The following is an 18568-nucleotide window of genomic DNA, read 5'->3' as shown; positions in this document are numbered from 1 at the left end:
GATTAATGAGAGAAGGGGGAAAGGGTCTAGCCCAGTGTTTTGAGCATATATGTGCTCAACAGATGGTGTTCCCTCCCCATCTCCCATTGTGCGTCTGGCACAGAACTGGACACAAAGTCTGGCCCTCCAGTCGCCACCAACTAGATAGAGCTTCTGCTTTCAGAGCTCATTCTTTCATTCATTGTTCAGTCATTCAAGCAGCGTTCAAGCAATATTTCTGAGCACCTACTATGTGCCAGTCGCTGGGACACAGATTTGAATTAGACCACTGTCCCTTGGCCTTGAAAAGTTTATTTACTCATTCATTCAGCAATATCCAAGGAGCCCTACTGTGTGTTTTGGCCAGGTGGGGGCTGGTGTTGGGGGTAAAGAGAGCGTGGCTGGCAGGGGAGGGGGTGAATTGGACCCACAGGTCACGCCTCTGCATCTGGGAAGAGCAGGAACCCGGTGAAAATGCTGTTGGCCCCATCGATGCCTACCAGGGCGTTCTTGTCGGTGGCCTGCAGGAAGACGGTCTCCCCCAGCCCCAGCTTGAGCACGACGCTGCCCATGGTGACCTGGAAGGTGTTGTAGACATAGTCGCAGAAGGTGAGCACCTTCTGTGTCTCCTCCCGGCCCCGCATGAGGTTTACGCACAGGTTCCCTCGAGAGCTGGCATGGTAGGTGAAGTAGTAGAGGCCAGGCACCCTGCACGTGAACTTGCCGTTTCGATACTCGTAGTTGTTGTTGGTGTTGGTGATCACGTGGTCGAAGCGGATGACCTGGTCCCGCCTCAGGGGGCTGTTGATGGTGCGTGTGGCCGAGAAGGCGATTTTCTGCGTGGCCTTGTAGTCTCCTGAGTCGCCCTTGGGGCCATGGGCTCCGGGAGGCCCTGGGGCACCTTTGGGGCCAACGGGGCCCTTGGGGCCGACTTTTCCTGGAATCCCAGGAAACCCTGGGTCCCCCTTCTCTCCAAGCTCACCGTGGTCTCCAGCTAGCCCCGGCAGCCCTGGAAGGCAGAGACAAGAGATATGAGGGGGCCAGAGATCGCTGAGAACCCGGAAGGAGCTGGGCTGGGAGGCAGGGAGCCTGGCTGCGTAACCTCAGACAGGTCCCCGCTTTTCTCTGGGCCTCAGCTCCCCATCTGTGAACAAGAGGACGGGATGTTGGGGAGGGGCCCCGAGTCTCCTTCCAGCTCAGCTTTCTGAGTCTGAGACGTGCTTGACAGTAATGGGGACCGATGCCCGTGGGTTGGGGAGTGGCGTCTCCCTCAGGAAGGTGCTGGACCTGCCCTCCTCGCCAGCTCATACAGGCTTAAGCCTGGAGCAGGGATCAGGAATTCCGGGCACATGTGCTATCCCTCTCCACCCCCTCCCTGACGGCACATATCCCTCATCAATCATGCATTCTTTCTTGCTGAAGCTGGGAGTATTAGAATCCTTCTCACTCCACCACTCCAAACAGCTACTCCTCCTTGGTTTGGCAGAACACAAGATAAAACCTTTTCCAGTAGAGTGGCAGAGTATAGTGGCTGTGAACATGGGCTCAGGGGACAGGCAGATGTGTTTCTCATGTCACATCTGTCATTATTAGTTGGGTCACCTTGACTGAGTCACATTCTCCAAGGCTCAGCTTCCTCATCTGTAAAATGGGGATATTTTGTGGGATTGTGAGATTATGTGAAGAGAGCGGAAGGCTATGGTTAAATGAACACATGAACTACATCTTACAGGAGGGTTTTATGGCAGGAAGTCTCATTTGAACCCTGTGACAACTCTGACAAAGAATCATTATCCACATTTTACAGGTGAGGAAATAGCAATTCAGAGAGGCGAAGCCACCTACCCTGGAGGTAACAACCCAGGACTGTGTGACTGCAGTGGATTTAGTGGTAAGAGAGCCATGGTTTGGCCTCAGCCTCAACATTTACTGGGTTCCCTTGAGCAAGTCAGTAGCCTTTCGGACATCAGTCTTCCCATCTGTAAAATGGGAATCAGAATTCCTTCCTTGCAAAGTTATTGTGGAGGGCTCAGCAAGCTGATGGATTTGCAAGTGTTTTGCAATCCCTAAGGTGGGCAACTGGGACTTGGGAGGTAGGAGATGGGGCCTTGGTCAGTGACACTAGTCTGTTCCCAAAGTCCACAGTACCTTTCTCTCCCTTTATCCCTGGAGTCCCTGGTTTGCCGTCGGAGCCCGGTGCCCCGGGGATGCCCGGGATGCCAGGGATGGCCGGGTGCCCAATGCAGCCACTCTGGGCCCGGGAGACGTGCAGCAGACTCAGGAGCACCAGCGGCAGCAGCACTGGGACGCTGCCCCGCGGGGTCTTCATCATGGCCCTGCTCAGCTGCTTCCTGTGTGTGTGGCGGTGGGGGACAAGAAGATGCGGTAGGTTACGGCCATGGTTTGTTCATTCATTCCTTCACTTGTTCCTGTGTTCACTGAGTGCCTTATCCCCCGGACCCTGTTCTGGGCACTGGAGATTCGCTGATGAACAAGACAGATGTGGTCCCTGCCCTCATGGAGCTGACAGTCTGGGAGACGATAAACAGGTCAACATACAAGTCAATAGAACTAGTTATAGGCCGTGGTGAGTGCCCTGGCTGAAATGAAAGGCTGCCTGGAGGGCTGGTTTTGTGAGGGAAGTCCTCCCACCAGGAAAGTCTATAGACATTCCCACCAGGAAAGTTTTTTTGTTTTTTGTTTTTTTTTTTTGCGGTACGCGGGCCTCTCACTGTTGCGGCCTCTCCCGTTGCGGAGCACAGGCTCCGGGCGCGCAGGCTCAGCGGCCATGGCTCACGGGCCCAGCCGCTCCACGGCACGTGGGATCTTCCCGGACCGGGGCACGAATCCGCGCCCCCTGCATCGGCAGGCGGACCCTCAACCACTGCGCCACCAGGGAAGCCCTATCCATTCATCACTGATGGGCATTTGGGAAGTTTCCACCTTTTGCCGACTGTGACTAGTGCTAATGTGAACATTCATGTACAAGGATTTGTTTGAAACTTGTTTTCAGTTCTTGAGTATATACTCAGGAGTGGAATTACTGGGTCTTATGGTAATTCTGTGTTTAACTTCTTGAGGGGTCCTCAGCCTACTGTTAAGTCTCCTCAATAACATCTCTGCCAAGGCCCCTTCCGTCCATGACTTGTACCATCTCAGTGATGGGAAGCTCATTACCTTCTGAGGCAGCCCATTCCACCTCTGCCCAGATGCAAATTCTCTCCATCTTTCCAGGCCCAGGTCAAAGCGTTTTTCCTCCAGGAAGCCTTCCCTCATAACCCCTCAGCCCATCAAGTCTGAGCAGTTTCCTGCTCTTAAAATAGAAGAGCATAGGGGTCCCTGCTCATCTCCCAAGATAACCGTGGGGAGCCAGGTGAGGCCATGGCTGGGGAAGAACCATAGGGTTTTGGGCTCTAGCTCAGACCCGTAGCTGGGGTTGTCTGATCCTCACAGCACTCCAGGGAAGTGGGTTGTGATTATTTTCCCACCTTGCCGATGAGGAAACTGAGATGCAAACATTAGAAAACAGCCCTCCCCAGATCACCCAGTGAGCTGGCTGATGGTGGGGCTGTGGCCAGATCCCTGCCCCCTCTGCCTCGTGAGGCCTGTGCCAGCCCAGAAAAACCTGCTGATGTGGGGCTCATGTGCTCAGAAAGTCAGCCCCAGCCCCCTTGGTCTCCTAATCAGTTCATGGCTCAGACCAGGAGCTGAATTAGACCAGGGGCTGTACTGGGTAACAAGGAAGGGGGGGCTGCAAATGTGGGTGCGACCAGGGCCGCGAGTGACCGGCTTAGGCTCTGTCACGCTCCCAAGAGAGGGTGGCTCTGGGGACGATCCTGCTTATCTGGCTGGAGGTTTTGCACAACGACAATTTGACACCCTGAATAATCAACGTGTTGGGCGCTTAGCAGGTGCCAGGCTCTGTGCCAAACACTTCACGGGCCACATTCTCTCATTTAATTTGGTCCTTACAGCAGCCCCCTGGGAAAGCACCCCTGCTTTCTCATTTCACAGACGAAGAAACTGGGCAGTGGAGAGGGCGGGAACCTCGATCAAGGTCACGCAGCCCCCCTGTGGCTGAGATTCAAACCCGCTCCCCATTCAAACCCATCCAAACACCACGGGGTGTTACATCAAGAGGCCTCCCTACCTGGTGGTTAAAACATGGGCTTTGGAGCCAGACAGCCTGACAGGAGCTACAGCCTGGGTTGTACTTAGAGCAGTGCTGGTTGTGGGCCGGTGCTTGGTGATGGCTTGGTGATGGCTTTTATCATTACTATTATTGTTGCTGTTGTTTGGCAGCAAACATTCACCAAAGGTGAGAGGCCTGGAGTGTCATAAGGAAAGGGACACTGCCAGGGTCCAAACCAGGCCTGTGCCCCTTCTTAGCTATGGGCCTTAGGCCAGTTGCTTCTCTCCAACCACAGCTTCCCCTCTTGTAAAAGGGAGATAATAGTAATCTCTACCTCACAGCGTTGGCGGCAGGACAGATGCATTAGGGCTCACGACAGCCCGACATGTTGGAAGTGCTTAGTGAATATTAGCTAGTTTTTTTTATTATCACTATCATCTGAGAGCCCCCAGGTTTCAGGACACAACGGAGGATGCTTGGAAAAGTAAAAAAGAATCTGGTCCCTTTGGGAGATTGGGCTCAGGGAGAGGAGGTCTCTCAGGTGCAGGCAGCGCAGGGGTGGGGAGCCCTGGCCACCTGCTGGGGGGTGGGGGGTTGAGGGGAGCAGGGTCCTGACCCATGATGAGACTTGGGCTTTTTCGGGGGAGCCGGAGGTGGGGGGGGTAGTGGGGAGATCTGGGTTCTGGCCCATTTCAGGGGCCAGCGAGTCTCAGACTTGGGCGAGGACTCAAAGCGCATCCGGTGACAACCCCCTGCCTTTACCGCCTGTCACCGCCGTCAGCCTGGCTCCTCACACGTTCCCCATATCAGCCGCCCTTCCATCTCCTTCCAGCCCCAAGAGCCCCTTTCCCCCTGACTTGGAGTCAGGCCAACTTGACCTTGAACTCCCGCTCTGCTGCTGCCTCGCTGCAGGACTTCAGGCAAGTGCCTTAACCTCTCTCTGAGCCTTTGGCAAAGTTAATTTCAACCTGACAGAGCTGCCAGAGGATTACACGCGAGGGAACCTAGAAGGAGCCAGATCCCTAGTGCAGTGCCCGACCCCACACCCTCCTTCACAAGCCTTACTGAGCGGTATCAGTACTGACTAACAACTCATCACAACTCCGCCTGCAAGTCAAATCATTTCCTTGAAAGAGTCAAGCTGAGCTTTCTCATCTGACTGTGAGGAAATAAGAGAAGGCGGGTGCTGGAGAAATGCTGGGCTGAGCAGAGGGGAACCTGGGTTCTAATTGCATCCCTGCCTCTGACATATCTTGCACCAGGTAGTGTGCTAAGCGCTGGCTGAGCTGGTATATCCTTTAGGGCTCACAGCAGCCCTGAAAGGTTCTGATATCCCCGGAGAGGGTCCAGGCTGAGAGGGGTCATGTGGCTTGGCCCAGATCACCAGCACCTGAGAGACAGAAGCAGGGCTCAGCTCCAGTCTTGGTGACCCCAAAGCCTTTATCCTGGCGCCTCCCCATTACCTGGGACCCCAGGTAGCAGCAGACTCCCAAGCTGACCCCCAGAGAGTTTGACTCCCGAGGTCTGAGCTTGGGCCCAGGAATCCTCACTGTCAGACACTCCAGGTGGCTCTGAGGCAGGGGTTGCTTTGGGAATCACCCCCCTCTACCATATTGGTCCCGCCCGCCAGTCCCCCCAGGTGCCAAGCCCCATCCTCACCTGGGAACCTGGCGTCCTCTGATGCCGCTGGGCTGGGCAGCAGTGGGACAGGCAGCTGGGAGCCTCCTGTTCTCAGTCCAAAGCGGAAGTTCCATTCTCCAGCGAGAACAAGGGCCTTCCCCTGACGGTCCCCTCCCAGGGGCCCAGCAGGCCGGCCCCCCTCCCTGTCACCCCGCTCTCACCCTGTTCTGCTGTCCTCAGGCAGTTTCAGGTCCCGTTTCCGCAATCTGGAGGGATTTACTGTAAGTAGGACGGGTGGGTGCCAGTTTGGTTTTGCCAGCTCAGCAGCTGTGGGGGAACCGGGCTGTTCCGGGAGAACGTCCACAACCGGGGGCTTGCCTGCCAAGGTCCCTGACCTCATGCATGTCTTCAGGAACATGGGTGTTCCTCAATGAAATGGAAACATGGCTGCCCTGGTGCACGAGGGCTGGATTTGGAGTCAGGAACCTTGATTCGTATGCTGGCTCTGCCACTTACCAACTAAACATTCTCAGCCAAGGGAACCCCAGGGAGCCCCCATTTCCTCTGCCACATGGTGGGACCATAACTGCACTTGCTCTACAGATTGCACTGGGGGGCTCAGATGGGATAGTGGAGAAAGAGGAGGGTAAACTGTAAAGTGCAGTGCACATGTTAATTGTTAATATCATACCATGTCCCAGGCCTCCCCTTTCTGGGCTCATCTTCTGCTTTCTTTCCCTTCTACACCCCGGCTCTTTCCCTGTTCTCAGAAAATAATCTAATAATGAAAAATGAATTTTAAATGTGGTCATGATTTGCTTATACCCCTTCCTCTGCTTCCAGCAGACCTGTGGCTGAAGACTGTAATTGGCACAGCCAGGAGCCTGTTGCTTGTTGATCCTGGCATCACAGCAAGTTAGGACAGGAGAGGGGCTTGCAGGTCACCCAGCCCGTGCCGCTCATTTTATATATGGGGAAACCAAGGCCCAGAGGGGAGAGAGCACTGTTCAGCCAATATTTATCGTGAGCCGCTATGTACTCCGGCGATAGAGCCACAAGCCAATCAGCCCTGGGTCCTGCCCCGTGGGGTGTCTCTTCTCCCGGGGGAGACTGGTATTACGCATCAAGTGACATAGTGGTTTCATTGCTCCTGTGATGAATGGCACAAGAAGTAGCTGCTGGAGCCCACACCTCTCACTAGTGGCAGATGCAGGACTTGGAGTCAGGCATCCCTGGCACCGGGATAGCAGCCCTCTTACCGAGGCTGCGTCTGAAGCAACGTGATGCCCCTCTCAGGGATGGTTGCCCAGCAAGTCCCAGGAGCTGCCATAGGTCAGGAGGGCTCTCTTGACATCTGGCCTTAGAGAGAGAAAATCGTTGGGCTTGTGGATGCTTCTTGGCAGAAATTAAGTGTTTACTGCCGAGGGTGATAGGGAAAGAAGAGACTTGTGTGATAAAACCCAAGGGTCTCTGGGTTCAGCCAACTATAGACCCTCCAATGATTTGGTGGCTGGTAAAAATGGGAAAAGATGGGCTTGAATTTGGGGTAGAAACAGAATGAGCCTAAGAACAGGAAGCAGCAGGGTTGGGGGGGTCAGGGCATGGGCTTTGGAATCAGCCCCTCCTGTTTTTTCTTTTTTTTTTTTTTTTTTTTTTTGCGGTACGCGGGCCTCTCACTGTTGTGGCCTCTCCTGTTGCGGAGCACAGGCTCCGGATGCGCAGGCTCAGCGGCCATGGCTCACGGGCCCAGCCGCTCCGCGGCATGTGGGATCTTCCCGGACCGGGGCACGAACCCGTGTCCCCTGCATTGGCAGGCGGACTCTCAACCACTGCGCCACCAGGGAAGCCCCCCTCCTAAGTTTGAATCCCAGGCCTACCTCTTTCTAGCTATGTGGCCTCAGGTGTGTTTACTGACCTCAGTTTCCCCGTATATGAGTCAGAGGCATGGACATCCCCTCCTGGGGTGATTGTGGGGTCAGTGAGGTAACCCCGCATGTCCAGGGCCTAGCTGAGTGCCCAGTCCTCAGTAGGCACCCAAGGCAAACCTGGGAGTCGTGTGATTTCTCTGAAGAGAAGACAGAAATCTTGGAGCCTGGAGGCACAGGAGCCATGCCTGGATTAGGGGTCAGGAGCTAGGGAGACCCTTGGCCCCTGAGTGAGAGCCAGCTGGCCTCTGTACCCTTAAAACGCTGGCTTGCAACCCTGATAGAGAGGGGACAGTCCCTACAGAGGGTGGAAGAGAAGCCTAAGACCCTTGCACATCCCGTGGTCTGAAAGAGGCCCCCCGGTCCTTGGGGTGCCTCGTACTAGCTCCTGTCCCACCCTTGCTACCCCCCTTAAAAGCCCTCCCCCAGCTCCCCTCGGCCAAGCAGACAAGCTGGCATTTTCAAAGGCCTGTCTCTCCTGGCAAAGAGAGAACAACAAGGAAACAATTATGGAAAATAAAAATGGTCGTTTCCGAAATACAGGTTTCTGATCTGACACCGTGGCCTACATAAACGGTGCACTGATTTTTTAAACAAAAGAGAAATGAGAAGAAAGATGTGTCACTTGCGGCATTGCCGGGTGGGCTGCTAAGTAGCTGCTGGAGGTGAGCTGTGAGTGGAGCGGCCCCGTGACCCCCGCCTTGTCCCTGCCAGAGGCTCTCAGACTCTGTGGACCAGGCCGAGTTCCTAGGCCCTGGCCTCTGTTATTGCTGTGTGTGTGTGTGTGTGTGTGTGTGTGTGTCTTCATCTCTCCTTCCTTCTCATCTGACACATTTCCCAGGCCCCTACTATGCGCCTGGCCTGTATCAAAGGGGCCCCGTCCTCAAGGATGCTCACAGTCCAGTGAGGGATGCAGACCTGTAAGGAAATAAGTGCAGAAAAGCCAGGTGGTGGACCTCGTGCATTGACTTCACCTGGCAGACCGTCCACCCACCCATGTCTCTGTCCTCCCCAAACCCTTCTTTTTTTGTATGATCATATTTATTTGTGAAATCAGGAAAAAAATGATTAAACTCACAGAAAAAGAATCATGCATCATGCTTGTGGCTCCCAGCAGCAGAAAATTGGTGGGAGGAAATACAGGATAAAGGTTGTTCAAAGGTACAAACTTCCAGTTATAAGGTAAATAAATACAAAACAGGTAATGTACAACAAAAACTCATACGCCACAATAGCAAATAATCAAACTATAATATAGACTAAGGAACTGAATCGACATTTATCCAAAGAAGATATACAAATGACCAATAGATACATGACAAGTTACTCACCATTACAAAAGATGGAATGTACAAGAAGACCAAAATTAGCACAGCTGTAGGATACTATCAAAGTTGTTTAGGCAGTAAATCCTATTCATCACAAGAAGAAAAAGGTTTTTTTGGTAACCATTTCATAATATAGGTAAGTCATATCATTACACTTCAAAATTTGATATCATAAAACAAGAAAAACATTTAAAAGGTAAAAACTAAAAGTGCAAAATTATCAAAGAGGACAAACTACTACTGTTTTACCCTTAGAATTATTTTATTAAATCTTAAATGTACAACAGCTTCTTAACTCTACAGACGAAATCGATTTTTTTAGAAGAATGATGTTATGTCTTATTACACCATGATTCTGGCTAATAGTCTTTCAAAACTTTGAGAAAAATCTTGAAAAAGGTTTCACATGTCACCCAAAACTTTGAAATTTGACATTATCAAAGAAGGGATTCTTCCACACTTTTATAGAGACCACTGGAAAGACACAACAATTCAAAAGCTAAGAAACTGTTTCAAAAGCATTTTTTATAGTCTTTCCTCCACAGGAAGGTAATGTTCTTACATAATTGAGTCCACTCACAAAATGGCTCTGTGTACCTGCTCTGGTGTCTTCTACCATATCCCTGCATGACTGAGATAAGAGTTTCCTGAACATTGTTATTTCGATAACCTAAAGCTCTTCTGTTACCTCTGGGCTCTAATTCTCTATTTATACAGTCAAGCCCATGGCAAATAAGAAGCTCAGTATCATCTTGTCTGTCCATAACCCCCACTTCCTCCATTGCCTCTTGGACCATAGCTTCCTCCACTGTATGATCCCCCCATGTTCCTGCTACCACTCAGTTTTCCACTCTTCAGTAATTCGTACTTAGAAGGTTTCTGCTTATAATCCTCCAAATCACTGTAATTTTTCTTTTAATTTTATTTATTTATTTTTGGCTGTGTTGGGCCTTTGTTGCTGTGTGCAGGCTTTCTCTAGTTGCTGCGAGCAGGGGCTACTCTCCATTGCGGAGCATGGGCTCTAGGCATGTAGGCTTCGGTAGTTGTGGTTTGCGGGCTCTAGAGCGCAGGCTCAGCAGTTGTGACACAAGGACTCAGTTGCTCCGCAGCATGTGGGATCCTCCCAGACCAGGGCTCGAACCCATGTCCCCTGCATTGGCAGCCGGATTCTTAACCACTGTGCCACCAGGGAAGCCCCAATCACTGTAATTTTGACTTCCATAATTCCTCCTTCTATAGTTGTCATAACCAGCTCTGGAGCTCCCATCCTGGTAGCCATATCCACCACCATATCCTCCTCGCCCTCCTCCATGCCCAGGGCTACCCCCCAAATTGCCACCTCCAGGTCCTCCTCCAGACCCATGATAGCCATCCCCAAATGTATGTCCTCTTCCATATCTGTCAGATCCTCCTGTAAAGTGCCTTCCTCCAAAGTTTCCTGCTCCAAACTTTCCACCACCACCATGAAAATATACAAAACCAGCGTTTCTTCCTCTTCCACTTCTAGAACATGGGTCTTCTTGCATTTCTTGTCTAGACAAGGCCTTTCTTACTTCTGCATGATGACCATTGACGGTATGATTTTTCTGCAACACAACCTTATCCACGGGATCATGGTCATCAAAAGCAACAAACCCAAAACCTCTTTTCTTGCCTGACGGCCCATCAGTAATTATTTCAATGGCATTGATTTTTCCATATTTCTCAAAGTAATCTCTAAGATGACGTTCCTCAGTATCTTCTGCAATTCCACCAACAAACAGCTTCTTCACAGTGACAAGAGCCCCCGGCTTTCCCTAGTCCTCTCTTGGGACAGCACGTTTGGGAGTAACCGTTTTCCCATCAGTGGAATGAGGTCTGGCAGCCATGACAGTATCAACCTCAGCCATGGATGAAAACGTGACAAAACCAAATCTTCTTGATTTTTGGCTTACAGGGTCCCGTATTAACACACAGTCTGTGAGATATCCCCATTGCTGGTAGTGGTTCCACAGACGTTCTTCTGTGGTTTCAGAGCTCAAGCCACCAATAAAGAGTTTACGGAATTGTTCCTTTTCTCTCTTATTCCTCTCCAAAGGAACAGATTTTGAAGTTTTCTTCATCATGGGCTTACTAGCTTCAGCCATTTCTCCGAAACTCAGGGGGATGAGGGAGATCTCAGGGCACTAACAGGAACCGAACGGGCCCCTGCGCTATGGTGAGAACACAAACCTGGTCGGTCCTGACCCTGTGGTCAGAACTTCCACTGCTCCAGGAAAACTCTAGGAGCACCTCCACGGGGACCCGGCGCTGCTGCCTCTGGAGCCGCTGCCGCCCTTGAATCAACCTTGAGCAACTTTCAATTTTTCAGAATAGGTTGATTGGTGAAACAGGTCAATGCAGGTTCCCCCAGTCCCAAGAGCTGTCCTGTGACCCACTCCTGAGACGTAGACAGCCTGTAGCTGGAAATAGCAGTCCTCCCCAAACCTTTGTATAACAGGCTTGGGTCCAGAAATCTGTTTTTTTATTTTATAAATAAGTCTGCAGGTAATTTTTTGCACCCCCAGATTTGGGAACCTGGGCTCTAACAAGTCATGAGTCTGTGGTTCATGTCGGTGGAGGACGCTGTGGGGACACGAAGGGGAGAATCAGAGAAGGCTTCATGGAGGAGGTGATCTTTGTGTTGATTCCTGACAGCTGAGTGTGTATTATCTAAGTGGACGGAGGATTTGTATGAGTGGGGTGGGGGCTCTACAAAATGAAGGAACATCATGGGCAAAGCTATGGGGGTGTGAAACAGCTTCCTTCAGGAACAAAGGAGCCAAAGTGGATGGCAGTGGCTGGAGAGCTGAGCTCCAACCTCTGCTGTTACAGCCCATCTCATGCCTTTGTGAGCTCTGTGGGGCCTTGTGGAACCAAGCTGAGAGCCCAATCAGGCAGGGGTGATTTTCCCTGGCCTGAGTGAGCCTTGGGTTTCACTGGGCTCTGAGGCCAGACCCTCAATCTTCACAGGAAAGTTACACTTTTTATCTTTTTGAACCTGAACTGTCAACCCCTTTTCGTGGTGAGCGCAGCGAAAGGGCAGCAGCTTACGGCCGGCTTCCTGGTCCTCCAACAAGGATCGAGGCAGCTGGGCCCAACTGTCAGGAGTCTCACAGTGAAACCCTGATGGCTTGTGGGCAGTAGTGGTTTTGGATGGTCTCCTGGGGGCCCCCAGAGTCTCAGTTATTTGGGGAAAATCAGACATCCGGGAGTCAGATTCTCACTCTCTCCCTCACCCATCCATGCCCACCTAGAGCACAATTACGAATATTAAATCATTTAATAGGTGGGTTAGCGTAATGCCTGGTGTATAGTGAGTGCTCAATAAATGTTAGCTATTATGATTGTTTTACTCATTCATTCGCTCTGCTTTTAGTCATTCATTTACCCACTATTCATTCATTCATTCATTCACCCCAATTCACTCATTAATTCAGCACAAATTCATTGCACATCTTGCCTTCATCTGTGCTGGGCCTGCCTTAGCCCAAACCCCTCCTGTGATGGGTGCTCCCAAAACTCAACATCGGTCAACATAGGTCTGGGAATTCAAACACACTCCCGTTTACCTGTGAGCACGAATACCTTTAATGACAGCAGTGCCTCTCACCCAAACAAGTGACAACAGATGGCCCCTTGCGGACCCCTTGCAGCCTTCAGCCACATTTGACCATCTCTCTCCCAAATGGCCAAATGGTGCTGAGTGTCTCTACCTTGGCACCAAGCTTTACTGAACACCAGCTAGATGCCTGAATCTGGAGCCCACACATGGCTGTGGCAGGGGCAAAGTGGAAGATGAAGGGAACTACTTCTTAGGGAATTGGCAGTGAGGATTCGGAGCCGTGCATAGCCTTTGATTTAATTATTTATTCATGTATCTCTCTGTCTCTTCCAAGACTTGGAAAACACTAATGACAGTATCAGAAGGTGTTGGTTACGTGTCAAAGCAGTGACTCCTGAAGGAGCTTGGAGGAGGGAGAGAACTCAGGGCAGGAGGGCAGAGTGGGCTTCCTGGAGGAGGAGTCCATCCAGTGGCGAGAATGACCTGAGCAAGGATGTGTGGCCCAGTGGGTTCTTGCAGGGAAGCTGAGGGAGATGGGGTAGCCCCGGGGAGTGGAGCAGGCCTGCCTGCCCTAGTCAGGGAAAAGCAGGAAGCCGGAGAAGACACTGTCGGAGCCCTCGGTGCCCACCATGCCGTTGTAGTCGTTGACCGCCAGCCACACCTGCTCGCCCACCTTCATCCGCAGCAGCACACTGCCTGAGCTGACCTGCTTGGTGTTGGTCATGTGGTCACAGAAGGTGGTCACCTTGACACCGTTGCGGTACAGCTGCACACACAGGTTGGCCGTGTGTGACGTGTAGTAGACAAAGTAGTAGAGGCCGGGAACTTTGCAGGTGAACTTGCCAGTGTTCGTGTCGTAATCCCCCTGTGGGTTTGTGATGACTGAGTTGAACTTGACCAGGCTGTTGGGCGCTGGGAACTGGACTGTCTGCCGTGTGACAGTGAATACTGACTGGTGATTCTGCTTGTACCTGCCCTCATCGCCCGGGTCCCCAGGGGGTCCCATGTTGCCGGGATCCCCTGGAATCCCAGGGGTTCCCATGGGACCATTTTTCCCAGGATAGCCAGGTGTGCCAGGATCTCCCTTCTGACCCTTTGGTCCTCGTGTCCCAGGGATAGCTGGGATTCCTGGGGAGAGAGCAGGTGGGAAGGAAGTGATGGGGCAGGGGACAAGGAAGAGGGACAGGGCGATGCTCCAGGGGACATGCCACCAGGGTTTGGTCTCTGGACTCTCTTTCCCCCTGAGGGTGGCCTACTCACCTGGGCACAGTGGGCAGGGAGAAGAGGGGAGAGAGACCCTGGTTCAAATCCTGCCTCCCCATGGTCTTGCCCTCTGACCTTGGCTGCAGCACGGCCCCGTCTCTTGGCCTCAGTTTCCATGTTTGTGATGGAGAGGAGGGAAGGACCAGCCAGCTCAGGAGGTGGCAGAGCTGGGCTGCATCTCAGAGAGCATGCCAGAGGCCACGACTGTCAGCCCACGGACAGCATGCGGCCTCAGATAACTCTTCACCTAAAAGTCTAGGTTCTTAGTTTTTCTTGACAAACATCAGAAGATCGGTCAGAGGCAGATCTCCTGGAAAGGTCCTAAAACTTAAGCTCTGGGCCCCATTTACTTGCACTGGCCCTTTCAAGGCCCTTTGCATAATTTTACATTTATAATTTTTTCAACTTTTTATGTTGAAATAATTACAGATTCACAGGATGTTGCAAAAAAATAAAAGGACAAGGGGGCTTCCCTGGTGGCGCAGTGGTTGAGAGTCCGCCTGCCGATGCAGGGGACACGGGTTTATGCCCCGGTCCGGGAAGATCCCACATGCCACGGAGCGGCTGGGCCCGTGAGCCATGGCCTCTGAGCCTGCGCGTCCGGAGCCTGTGCTCCACAAAGGGAGAGGCCACAGCAGTGAGAGGCCCCTGTATCGCAAAAAAAAAAAAAAAAAAAGGAGGAGGAAGTCTCATGTACCCTTTACCTAGTCGTCCCCAATCTTACATAACTAAAGTACGAAATCAAAACCAAGAAATTAACCTTTGTAGGACCCGCAGAGCTCCACTTTTACATGCATTATTTGTGTGGTTATAGTTGTAAAACAATTTTGTAGCACGTGTAGATTTGTGAAACCTCCCCCCGCCCCCCCATCAAATTCTGTACTACTTTTCTTAAAGAGGGTCCTCAACATTCTATAAGATTCAGAGCCCCACAAAACCTGTTTCCATTTCTGAGCCGGAACCACCCAGGCCCAGGCCAGCTTAGCACATGGGATCCACCGGATGGAGCCATAGAGGCTGCCTTTCCCCAGCTGCCCCAGCCCCACTCAGCCCAATTCAGCCCCTCTGACAACTGGCCTGTTTCGACTTACTTCATGTTACATATGAGGACACTGAGGCCAGAAACTTGCCCAAGGCCACGCAGCTGGTAGGAGGTGGAGTCAGGACTCACAGCTAAGTCTGGCTAGTCCCAGTCAGTGTCTGACTCTTGTTACCGCCTTAGTTATCTGAGCCCCTATGAGCTTCTTCTTCCCTTGTCCAAACCATACTCATCTTTTAGGGCCTGGCTCCAGTCTCCTCTTCCAGGAAGCCCTCTCTGACCACCCCTGCTGGCCCTCGTGGCTGCTTCCTCCTCCGACTTCCTTTGGGGTGGGTGTCTGTGCAGACCTACCGTGACGGATCTTCTGCGGCTTGTGAGCCTTTTAGATCCCAGGGTTAGGAGTGGGGAATCAGAACCCAGCAGACCTAAGCGTCAGGCCACGTGATCCCGGGCAGGTGATCTCCCCTCCCGGAGCCTCTGTTTGCCCAGTTGAGGTAAGGGCATAATAGAACGGATCCCACAGAGCTGCTGGCAGAGTGGGGTGGGAGAATGCCCGTGCCGGGCACCTCACAGGCAGTGCTCAGTAATGTCAGGTCTCGGTGACGGCTGTCAGCTATGATAAGCAGGACTGTGTCTCATGCTTCAGGTTGACTTCCAGCAACCAACTGGGAGGGGGGGACACGGCAGTGGGGAGGGGGCCTGAGAGGCAGTGCAGGGTAGCGGTTAAGGGCATGGCCTTGAAGTTGGACAGGATTCCAGTGTGTGACTGGGGGCAAGTTGCTCAATCTCTCTGAACCTCAGCTTTGACATTTGTAAAATGGGAGTAAATCGTTTCTTCAAAGGATTTTGGCCTCAGTTTTCTCATTTGTAAAATAGAGTTAATTTTATCTACCTCATGAGATGAATATACGTAGAGCACTTAGAACCATGCCTGGCACAAATTAGGAGCTAAAAATTGGTGTCCGGGACTTCCCTAGTGGCGCAGTGGTGGGGAATCCACCTGCCAGTGCAGGGGACGCGAGTTGGATCCCTGGTCCGGGAAGATCCCACATGCTGTGGAGCAACTAAGCCCATGTGTCACAACTACTAAAGCCCGCGTACCACAACTACTGAAGCCTATGCACCTAAAGCCTGTGCTCCGCAACAAGAGAAGCCACTGCAATGAGAAGCCCGTGCACCTCAACAAAGAGTAGCCCCTGCTCTCTGCAGCTAGAGAAAGCCCGCGCACAGCAACGAAGACCCAAAGCAGCCAAAAATAAGTAAATAAAAAATAAATTTATATAAAAAAAAATTGGTGTCTATCAGCCATCCCACACAGTGAGATGGCCAGAGGCAGCTGTGAAGTACAGGGTCCTGGAAAAATGGCAGACCTGGGGGCTTCATTTGACTCACACTGAATTGGAGAATTCCTTCTGGAATGTTGGTACAATTCCACTCTATTGCCAGGAGGGAAGATGACAGTGGGAAATTCCTAAGGACATTCCCCTCCACTGGCTTCCCTTGCCCAGTGCCTCTGCCACCCCTGTCACCTCTGCCCAGCCGCACCCCAGCCTCCCCCATGGCCACTCTGGACACATTCCACCCCCAGATGTGCACCTACTCTCAGACAAGTCACCAGCAGACTGCAGTTCTCACCCAACACCAGTGCCTGTTCATGTCCTCAGCCCTTTTCACTCGTGCTAGGGCTTGCCCATGAATCTCCAACAGAAGATTGTGTGGCTGTGATCCTGACTCCTTACTCCCTACCCCTCCAACTACCCAGAATCCTAGGGAGTGAAGGGAGCACACATCTCTGATAAAAACAAAGATGACAACAGCAGTAACAACCATAGCCCACACTTACTGATACCTACCACGTGCTAGTACTGTTTTCTATTTAATTTTATTAATAATCACAGCACCCCTGTGCAGTAGGTACTACCATCTCCCCATTTTACAGATGAGGAAACTGAGGCACTGGGAGGTTCTATAATTTGTGCAAGTTCACACAGTGGAAAGTGGTGGGGCTGGGACTTGGACCCTGGCCACCTGGGCGTTGTGTACAGTCACTGGGGTCCATGTTGCAGGGCAAGTCGTGGAGGGGTTGGAATAAAATAGTAGCAGAGCGTTTTAGAGTTTGCCAAAGGCTTTCACCTGGATCATCTTCCGTGATCCTCCCTGCCACCTTCTAGGGCAGGTGCTCTTGTTCTCTCCCTGTTATCAGATGGGGAAACTGGGGAGGCCGGAGGCCTGGGCTCTGAGGGGGAGAGGGGCTAGACCTGACACAAGAGTTAAGACTCTGCCCTGGGAGCAGGCATGGCCGGAAGGACCACACTCCTCACCATCAAGAAGCTGTCCACCTTCCCCAGAGTCAGCCTCAGATGGACACTTCCGACTCCTGCCCCCAGGCCCTAGGTGACCCCTCCCCAGCAGGCCAGCAGACTCACCTGGCTCACCCTTGGGCCCTGGCAATCCGTCATGCCCATCCTTCCCTGGGGCCCCGGGCAGGCCCGGTATCCCGGCGATCCCATAGCAGTCTGTGCCAGCTTGGCCCCCAGGCAGCAGTACCAGCAAAAGCAGCAGCAGGTTTGGTACAAGGGGGGGCCAGGAGCTGGGCCCCATGTCCATTCAGGAAGGAGCTGGATGGGGAGAGAGCTGAGTTGTCCCCCAGCCCCTGGCATGCCCTCCTCACCCTCTCTCTCCCCAGGGGCCGTCCTTCTCAGCCCTCAGGAGCTGACCTCCCTTCCCCGGCCCCTCGCCCCTTGGGACTGCACAATGGATGGGGAATGGGGCCTTTTCTTCAGGCTTAGGCCCCGGCTGAGCAGAGATGGGGACCCTCCTTCCTCTCACAAATCAGGCTGTCCCTGGGGCCACGTTTCAGGAAGTGGCAGCGGGGAAAAGCTGCCATTTGCCCTCACCTGGACAGGTGGGAGGTTTCTGGTCTGGTCACAGAGATGTCCTCAGATCTGCTTCCCCTCTCCAAGGCAGGAGGACACCGTGTCAGTGTGGACACAGCAAGAAGGGCCTGGGCAGGCTGTGCTGTCCCCTCCCCTCCTCTCCCCAAGACCACATCCCCTTTCCCATAATTTTTCCTGACTCAATACTTTCTCTTGGGTGCTGAGCCAGGCTGACCGCACTGATGTCCCTGTGTCCCTCCACCTCCAGGTCATGAGTGTCTGAAATGAGGAAATGTCCGCTGCCCCGGCTCTGCTGAAGGGTGCCTATCTGTGTGTGTGCACGTAAACATCAGCCGGGCAGACTTCCCCTAGAGTCAAGTTCAGCCCGGCTAATGCCCGTCCCTGTTTGTTGCCATTTACTGTGCCTGTGACCCCGTTGTTTCACAAGATCCCTAGGGGGAAGTTATAATTCCCCCTGTACAGATGAGGAAACTGAGGCTGAGGAAAGTGAAAACCCTTGCCCAAAGTCACTTAGTGAATGGTTTCTTGGGTCCAAAGCCTTGTTCTGACCCCTCTGCTTAGCCGCCCTAAGAAACAAGCCTCACATGCACCTGTGAAGTGACAGGTCTTATTCTAGAGACTTCCACATGCCCCCTCCCATTTGCCTTACTTGGGGGTGGACATCCAGGGCAAACTTTGACAGCAGGCAGCCTGCTGTGGCCGACAGATTCCTCTGGCTACAAAGTCAGCGGCCTTGGGTTCTCCTTCCAGCCCTGCCGCTCCCTGGCCCCGAGGCCTTCAGCAAACCACTGCCCCCTAGGTC

At 52.6% G+C, this 18568-nt stretch overlaps 2 protein-coding genes and 1 pseudogene across 2 annotated transcripts; all 3 read right to left on the bottom strand.

Annotated features, from left to right (window-relative positions):
* Positions 1-275: 275 nt before the first annotated feature.
* Positions 276-5871, bottom strand: C1QB (complement C1q B chain). Its single transcript, XM_059997315.1, has 3 exons — positions 5771-5871; positions 2128-2330; positions 276-988 (listed from the first exon to the last, which is right to left on the bottom strand). Exons 1-3 carry the CDS (start codon positions 5863-5865, stop codon positions 414-416), a joined length of 873 nt encoding a protein of 290 aa, XP_059853298.1. The 5' UTR covers positions 5866-5871; the 3' UTR covers positions 276-413.
* A 2041-nt stretch (positions 5872-7912) lies between these two features.
* On the bottom strand, positions 7913-11110 carry LOC132415259 (heterogeneous nuclear ribonucleoproteins A2/B1 pseudogene; annotated as a pseudogene).
* Positions 11111-12579: 1469 nt separating this feature from the next.
* Positions 12580-17892, bottom strand: C1QC (complement C1q C chain). Its single transcript, XM_059997196.1, has 3 exons — positions 17767-17892; positions 17296-17487; positions 12580-13695 (listed from the first exon to the last, which is right to left on the bottom strand). Exons 2-3 carry the CDS (start codon positions 17474-17476, stop codon positions 13139-13141), a joined length of 738 nt encoding a protein of 245 aa, XP_059853179.1. The 5' UTR covers positions 17477-17487; positions 17767-17892; the 3' UTR covers positions 12580-13138.
* Between the last annotated feature and the right edge of the window lie 676 nt (positions 17893-18568).

Source organism: Delphinus delphis, chromosome 1 (genome assembly GCF_949987515.2).
Source record: "Delphinus delphis chromosome 1, mDelDel1.2, whole genome shotgun sequence".
In the NCBI taxonomy this organism is placed as follows: Eukaryota; Metazoa; Chordata; class Mammalia; order Artiodactyla; family Delphinidae; genus Delphinus; species Delphinus delphis.
Note: the sequence above shows the minus strand (reverse complement) of the source record. Positions and strands in the feature narration are given on the sequence as shown.